This window comes from Benincasa hispida, chromosome 2, assembly GCF_009727055.1.
Source record: "Benincasa hispida cultivar B227 chromosome 2, ASM972705v1, whole genome shotgun sequence".
NCBI lineage: Eukaryota > Viridiplantae > Streptophyta > Magnoliopsida > Cucurbitales > Cucurbitaceae > Benincasa > Benincasa hispida.
In genome coordinates this window covers 29208083-29217085 of record NC_052350.1, presented here as the reverse complement: position 1 = coordinate 29217085, position 9003 = coordinate 29208083, and the positions used below count along the sequence as shown (strand labels likewise).

At 36.6% G+C, this 9003-nt stretch overlaps 1 protein-coding gene across 1 annotated transcript; it reads right to left on the bottom strand.

Moving 5' to 3' along the window:
- Nucleotides 1–7456: 7456 nt before the first annotated feature.
- Nucleotides 7457–9003, bottom strand: LOC120072201 (rubisco accumulation factor 1.1, chloroplastic-like). Its single transcript, XM_039024612.1, has one exon. The coding sequence runs from the start codon at nucleotides 8936–8938 to the stop codon at nucleotides 7595–7597; it is 1344 nt and encodes a 447-aa protein (XP_038880540.1). The 5' UTR covers nucleotides 8939–9003; the 3' UTR covers nucleotides 7457–7594.

The window sequence follows — 9003 nt, the reverse complement described above, 5'->3', positions numbered from 1 at the left end:
GGTCTTGAACTGCCAGGAGATCTTCATCGTGTAGCATACTCCAGTAGGTAAACGATCGTTCAGCGTGCACTAGACGATAAGAACATAAGAAAACGATCGCATAGACAATGATGAGGCTGTGAAGCCTGATCGTCTATGTGATTGTGTAGCGCGACGACAAGTAAACGATTTACCATGTGCTACTAAGCGGTTGTTTAGTAAGTTACTAAGCGATGAAGCTTGCTGACTTAAACAATCGTCTAGCACGCACACGCATTAAGCGATCCGCGAGCATCTCATCGTCTACACGATGCGATACTCAGCGATCGCGAACGCGATCGTCAACCTGATGCAATCAACTTTTGATCCCATTCCTCATCGTTTAACCGATGCATTCATCAGTGATCGAATACTCCTTCATCTTTACAATGCGATCAACAGTGATCGCGTAGAACATCTTCTGCACGATGCGATCAACCCTAGATCGCCTCCTTTCTCAAAGAGCCGCAACGCTTGCCCAAAACTTCGACGAATGACTCAAATCTTCAAAAAAAATTTGAATACAGACTCGATAACGATTATTACTACCTAAAACCCTAGATGGACGATCGTTTAGATGGAGAAGTGACTATCGTATAGGCTCTCGAGCGATCGTTTTCTTTCACTAACACGTGCTTCACTAAATCTTTTGGGCGAAAATCAGACGATCGATTGAACGATTCAAAAATGAAAATATTTTTCATTTTAACTTATCGGTTACCATAACCGACGTTTCTCACTAACCCACGTCCAAACGCGATTTTTGGCATAATTATCTTATAATTAACCAATTTAATTCATTAATAAATATAATCATATTATATTTATATCCTATAGTTTGATATCACATATCTACTATAATATTTTCTCCTCTACTTGATATAAATCATATTTATATTTAATTTCCTCCAAAATAATATATCTCATACATTTAGCCAATTATATCATATATAATTAACCAGTCCAATTATATCATATATAATCGAACTTCCACTTGTCAATTTGAACATTTCAAATTAACCCAAATACCAGTTCTCGACTTTATCCAAGCTACCCAGGGGACCTAATAGACCTGTGGCTCAAAGCTTCAATGGTACATGAATAGCTGACTAAACTCTTTAGCCACAGATCTACCATCCGTTAACTGTCAGGTATTCCACTGAAGACCAACAGCTGAACTCTTCTTACCACAGATATATTTCTATGTCCATCGGATATAACTAATCATGAGTACGATGACCCTTCACAGATGCTCCGTACGTATAGCTGGGTCCAAATTACCGTTATGCCCCTGTCAGTTAGCATCTCCACTCCTTAAGTACAACTGATTCCTCTAATGAACAAGCTACATTACACATAGTCCTCTTATGTGCTGAACACTCTCCGGGCTAACAGAAAAGGTGTGTGGTGCCCCACAGTCGTTCAGGCCCAACTATCAGCTTGGAGGTATCTAGTACTACTTATACCGCCATTGTCTCGCGGAAGAAGATGAACTTCCATCCTTCGTGTAGCTGAGTCCCATACTCCAATCAGACGGAATCCCAAAATGGTAGGTTTGAATCGGCTGACCTGACCACTCGCACACTCATACAAATCAACCATGACCGCCTCCAACTGGCCAGGCAAGTTCCTCCCATTACTCAGGATTGAGGTCATGTTACCTATGGTCATCCTAGTGAAGTGAAGTCTCTGTCATGAACGGTGTTATATAACGAGACGTTAACACTTCCTGGTCAGGTCTTATACAAACTCTTTGTATAGGACGCCCCCGCTCGTATGTCCCCAACACGAATGATTAGGATCAGACCACCTGTGACAAGTCACAATACTTATGACCATTCCACAAAGCGGGTCATGTCTGTAGCATTACCAGGATAAGGTTTCCCTCCTTTATCCATATACTACAGACCATTTTGGTTATCACTCAAGACATGATCCACTTGTATGTCACCACATACATGCTTGAGTCACATATAGATAACTAGGGATTTTATGTTTATTGGTTTGTGGTAAAGTAAATAAAACAAGCAACTGAGCAAAAATACAAGATGTGAAGTAAATATCATATATTAACAACACAAGCGTTCGTACATACTGTTACAAACTATAGGACACAAGACTTTAGGGCATCAACCCCAACAATTCCTACACAATTTGGAGACAGAGAAACTCTGGCAATACACAAATATAGTGTTATTATATAGAATTTTCTCTAGGTCAAATCCTCTCAAATCTCCAAACTCTTTTCTCCTCTCCCTCTCTCAATAGTTGGATACCATTTATCCCTCTATTGGAATCCCAGAAAATAACGAGGTAACTCTCGTAGTAGTGTTCGAGATCGCTTAAGGAGTTGTACGTGATCAAGACCATTTGGAGATCCGTTTGTTGGAACCTTGGGGAGGATTGTTCATGGCACTTAGAGAATCTATAAAGGTAAGAATCGTTCTAATCCTTTTCCTAAAAGCATGCTAGTTTTATGTGTTGATCTATTTCGTCTAGTACAACGATTTTGTTTATTGTAAAATTTGAATTGCAGGATGCAAAGCAGTCTCTCACACGAGAACGCTTCGATGCCCTTGAAAAATTATGAAAATGCCCCATAAGAGCGTCGGGTGGCAGCATAACGTGCCGTCCCTGGCACATTTTCCAGAGAGCTTTGATTATTCAAGTAGGGAGAGCACTGGGCGTTGCGTGCATTGCTGACTCCACTAAAGTAATAAATCATAGGAAACAAAAAATTAGATTAATTTGCTTAATTATGAAGTCGACTACTCTAAGTATTGCTTTAATCAATCTTAGGATAGAAATCATATTGAATGGGTTAATTAGACGGTGGAAATCAATTCGCTCATCTTAGAAATTTCCCTGAAGCTTAATGTGATTAGTCAATTTGTTTAGAGCCGATTAGTTTTCTATACATTTTAATTAACTAGATAATTAAGATGATTAATTAGGATTCTAATTAATTTGGCTAGGCTTACAAAGCATGTTTAGTCTAAAGTTCGATGAGCACTTAATCTAATTGGAAAAAACAAAACATCAAACCTGAGCTAGATCTTTTCATTATTGAATTTCACAAATTTCTCTCTCTTTCTCTCCTTTAATTTCATGCAAATTTATTTTCAATTGCAACAATTCCAAACAACAAATCCCCCTTCGGTTACTACACTATAAACTTTTCGATATTGAAATCTTCGTGGTTGTTTGTGGTCCGATCTCGTACTTCACTTTATTACTTATTAGAGAATAAGGCACGAATTTTATTTGATTTGGATATGAACGTGTTTACAATGTCCTTTTGGCTCGATCAATCATATTATAGGGTGACTTCAAAATATATACTACAACCGTCAAAGCTTATGCATCCAATCATCAGTCACGAATATTAGACTAGGGAGAGATGATTCTTGAAGAAGTTGAAGATAATGCAAGGAGACATGTAGTTAGTCTGGTCAATTGCTACAAAGTCATTGTAAACGATGGGTACTTGGGTGGATGTGCCAATGTCCACGCTAGAGCATGCAGTGATCTTGAATTTGACTAATATGAACTCTCACATTCTTATGAAATTGTAACATGGAAATGTTTGTAACATATGAAAAATACTTAGGTGTTGCTTGAACTGTCTCTATTTTTGTACAGTTCAAGTAGTTGTCTAATAAAAAATTGTCACGTGGTAAATTTTTTTAAAAAAAATTATTTTTTGGGATGTGTAAAAGAAAGTGGAGCATGAGATTATGTGCAACCTAACTTGTAATATATACACTCCATATATTATCGTGTGGAATCTTTGTTGGTTGCTTATTAAAAGCTCGTACGCCCATTTGAACACGTGATAGAGTGGAAGAGATCACTAGAGTTGGTTGATAATGAACTCTTAGCCCCTATGCAAGGTGCAAAAGTAGGTAGCTTCTAGATAGTGGGAATAGCATCTACAAGAGAGTATGTTAGACATCCACTCTTAAATCATCCAAGAAGAAAAGACGTATTATAATTTGTGATTTAAGGGATTAGAATCAAAATTGAAAGTTTAGGGATTTATTAGTTACAATTTTTAAAATTTAAAAACTAATCTGATAATCTAACCTTCATATAAATTTAGTTTAGGTGCATTGATATATACTATCTACATTATGTAATACTAATTACAAAATTATTATAAACCTTTATAAAATTATTTACCTAAATATATAAGTAAAAAATTAAATTTGTAATTTAATCTTCATATAAACGTAAATTTAGTTTAATTGATATATGATATCTAGATTAAATAAAATTAACTACAAAATTATTATAAACTTTATAGAATAGAAACTAGAATAGGAACGTTCACCTAAAAATATAAACAAAAGAATCTTTCAATCAATTATTCTAAAAATATTCGTATATTTCTACATGTATATCTGAGAAAATTAAAGTTGAATTAAGTTTTCCTGACTAATCAAGTGTACTAAAATTATAAATATATAGATATATATATATATATAATAATTAAAACTCTCAAAATTAAAATTAACTAGAAGTTAAAATATTGTATATATTTTTCAAATATTAGAATTGAACGTTAAAATAATATATAAATAAAAATGGTGAGTAGGTAAAACATAAATACAATATTTTAACTTCTAGTTAATTTTAATATATAAAATAATATAGTGAGCAAATGCGGACTTTTAATATTAATATTGTAGTTTTCAAAACTTATTAGAGAAATATTGTTGTTTTGAAACTTATTAGAGAAATATTGTTGTTTTGGGAGTTCGAGGTTAGAGGTCGAACATTGAGAACTCAACTAATGTGGAGGTCGAACGTTGAGAACTCGACAAACAAAGAAAAACTTGGAAACAATACATAGGCCGAAACTTCAACCTTCGACAAGGGAAATCTCGCGAATCTCGCTTAGGTTGTCGAAGGTTGAAGTTTCGACACACATCCACCCTCGAGATTGCAGGTTTATTACTTTTCTTTTTCCCTCATAGAGGAAATAAAGTAATGAGATGGTATACTATATGTATCCTGTCTCTTATACACATCTAGATGTGTATAAGAGACAGAGCTGTGGGTCATCTGGTAAATGAATGAATATTATCTAATTTAGTTTAAATATTGTCTAATTGTTTTATAATTCACAGAGATCGAACAACAGTAGACTCCGTGAGAACCAGGTTCTTGCTATATGTAGTGACAACCAAAGCTATATGGAGGAAATTCATTATATGTACGATATACCTATTGTTCCTCTACCAGCTCCTAAACGTAGAGGATCTATCCGGGAAGAGGATGAGTTTGATGAGGTTGCACATAATGTGGAAGAGTTGCCCCCTATGACGCAGACGCAGAGTCAAACTAATTATGTTAGTCCGATGATGATGATGCCAGCATTTGGTTCAGGACATTATGACTCAGAGGTTGGTCCTTCGTCTTCATACGTGCATGGACATGGTTGGGGTCATGGAGAGCATAATGAATATTTATATTATGAAACGCCTGCAGAGGTACCAGAGCAACATCAAGAAGAACCCGAGCAACCTCAAGTTTGAAGTCGACGACAACCAGCTCGAAATCGACGACGTCCGCCTTGTGGGACACATTGATTTTTGTGATTATTTTTATATAAATGAAATATTTAATTTACATTTTTTTTTATTTTTATGAGTTATTATTTTTTTTTTAATTTATTCTTTTTAGGGTTTAAATAAAATAATAAAATATTTTTAGAAATTGTTTTTATAAAATGGAAAATTAAAAAAAATAGAAAGAAGAAGGTGGAATGTGTAATAATTAAAAAGAAAAAAAAAAGAAATTTGTACGGTATTCTCGCTCTCTATCAAAATCTCGCTATTTCGCTCTCACTCTCGCTCTCTCTCATAATCTCGCTCTCGAATTTGATTGGAAGTTCAGTGGCAAAAAGAAGGAGATTCATTAGCTCGTTATTTAGTAGATTTGCTGAGATGACAGAATCCATAAAAATTATTCAACAAGCTTTGAAAGGAATTCCAGGGGGACCTTATGAAAATTTAGAAATATGATCGTTTGATAAAGGAAGGTCTCCGATAATTAAACAGACTCAATAATAATGTTAGGAAGGGCAAGGTCGAGGGTTCAAAGTTCGACGTACAAATGAAAGGAAGGTCAAGGGTTCAAAATTCGACCTATGTAGGTCGAATTTTCAACCCGACTTATTTAAAAAAAACAACAACAATATTTTTATAAATAGTTTGAAAACAACAATATTTTTATAAATAGTTTGAAAACAACAATATTTTCCTAAATAGTTTCTAAAAGGACGATATCCTTTTAATTTTCTCGAGTAAATGCTATGTAGTTCAGCTACTGACATTGTCTCTTCGATTTTGAATAATTCAAATGCTTTTCATTGTTTAGAAATTGAATGCTTTCTTCATTTTGCACCGTCCCAATGTTCTATTCTTCCTATACAATTTATAACCAAAAACAAATTTATGGCCCGTTTAGATTAACTACATAAATAATTATTTTTTTCAAAAAAAATCATTTTTATTTAAACTCCTTTTGATAAAGAGAAATTTTCACAAATAGAAAAAATGTCAAACTGTTTACAGAAATAACAAAAACAAATACAGATAGACACTAATATTCTTCTATTAACTCAATCAATGATAGACTTATATCAATTTCTATCAGTAATACGCTTGTAACTGCATTGGTAGACATTGATAAACTTCTATCGGTGTCTATTTATGATAGATATTAATAACAATGTCTATCACAACTATAAATTTTGTTATCTATGTAAATATTTTTCCTTTAACTTTCTATTTTTGAGAATACTCCTTTGGTAAAGATCGTTTAAAATACATTTTATAAGCTATTTGATGGATTGTCGAGAAACTTCAATTTTTTTCTAAAATGACTTATTTTCATAATAATTATATAAAGTTTCTCGAAAAGCTACAATAGATTATATATATATATATATATATAAAAAAAGATACAATATATTCATTGACCAACTTAGTTAAAGTCTACTAGTTGAAAGCTTGACAATTTTAAGAGGTAAAAATGGATACAAGTAGAATATTATTGTTTCCACCAAAAATTCTAGTTGAAGTTGTTTAATAATTGACATAATCTCTTAATCTCACCCTTGTTGCTTATCAATAATATTACGGAGAGATTATCAATCAAAATTATTCTGAATATCTTTAAAACAAAGCCATTAGTTACGGCACAAAAATCTATTTATGGTTATTTGTTTCAAAATAGCCAACATTTTTTTTACAGGGTTCACAACTTTAGTTGAAAGATGAACTCTATCGTTATCTTCAGGATCTATGTTATTTATAAATATTTTTAATAGTTTTATCATTTAAAATAATTTTTTGAAAAAAAAAAATCTCAAACTAATCAACACTTATTGTCCTGATTGTGTCAATTAGATATTTAAGAGGAAATGAAATAAAAGGGAAAAAGAAAGTGGGAAGCATATGAAATTGAATAACCAAAATCAATGATACAAAAGTTGTAAGTGTAGAATATGATATAATAATACCTAATACTGAATTGGTGTGAGCCTCAAAAATGAGTTTTGTTTTGTTCAATCCCAATCTTCATCACTCAACTGATCATCTTCCATTTCCTTTGGTGGCCTAACCACCAACAATACAGTCCCCAAACTCTCCTTCACTCCCATTTCCATTAATGCATTTCCTCTCTGCACCTTCAACTCTCCACCGCCCACGGTGGCTCCCGTCAGATAAAACCCATCTCCCGCTACCACCTCCTTCCTACTCCGATCAACCACTACCAGAATTGGCTCCTCCTTGTACCACCTGTTCACCCGCCATGGCAGAGCCCTTGCATCCTCAAACGCCACAACTACGCCGCCGCCCTTCACCAACCCCACCACCGGCTCCCACCCCGGCAGCACCACCCACTTCCTCCACTCCTTCTCCGCCACCACAACCCCGAATTCTCCCTCGCTTCTCAACTCCATTGGTGCTTCTCCAACTCCCTTTTCCCCCTCCCCTGCCTTACACACCGGCATCACCAACACCGTCGTCGCCTCCGCAACTTCCCCGATCTTCATCCGTACCACCGGAACCCTAATTCCCACTTCGATTTCCTCTTCAACCCCTTCCTTCCCGTCTCCCTTCCCTTCCAAATCCCCAACAATCAGATCCCTCGCCTTCTCCGTCACTACCACTTTCAACGCCTCCTCCAAGGCCGCCGTCCTCGGCTCCGATGGATTATTGTACTCTCTGCTTAACCTGTAATACATATACGCCAAACAATCCCCAGGTTCTTCGTAATCGAAACACTCCCAACCTTTATCCCCTCTTCGTCGAGGAAAATCCTTCAACGCTCGAGCCAGATCCTGCGCGCCTTTGATATCAAGCCTGTTCTCCACTATATATCTAGCCGCCGCAGCGCGTTTCTCGGTGCTGAGGAGCCGAATTTCATAGAGCAACTCGGCGCCGCTGGTATCGAAGGCAGCGATTACATCTGGATCGGCGTTATTGGACTGAACTAGGGATTCGCGAACCTGAGCGCCAACGACGAAGATGTTCTGCTGAACACCGGTGATTCCGGTGATTTCTTCAAGAGTGGGAGGAGTGAAGCCTTCTTGAATCAAGGAGGAAATGAGAGGGGCGTACTCGAACCAGAGGCCGAGGCGGTTGGAGAGGACATTGAGCTTGCCTTCGGCGTCAAGGGAGCGGTATTGAGAGGGGAGAGGAGAGGGAGGAGGACGGAATGGCTGGTACACTTGTTGCTTTGCGGCTAAGGGGGAAGGGTTGAGAGTGGCGGAAATGGAGTTTGGACGGCGGCGGAGGAAGAGACGGAGAGAGGAGTCTCGGGGAGGATGGAGGAAGGTGGCGGTGGTGTGGGCGGCGGCCGAGAGAGAAGTGAGAGAGTTGGCGGTGGTGGTGGTGGAGAGCATGGTGGATGAAAATGGTGGGAAGAGAAGAGGAAGAGCGTCTCTGTACCTTATCTATCTAAAATATG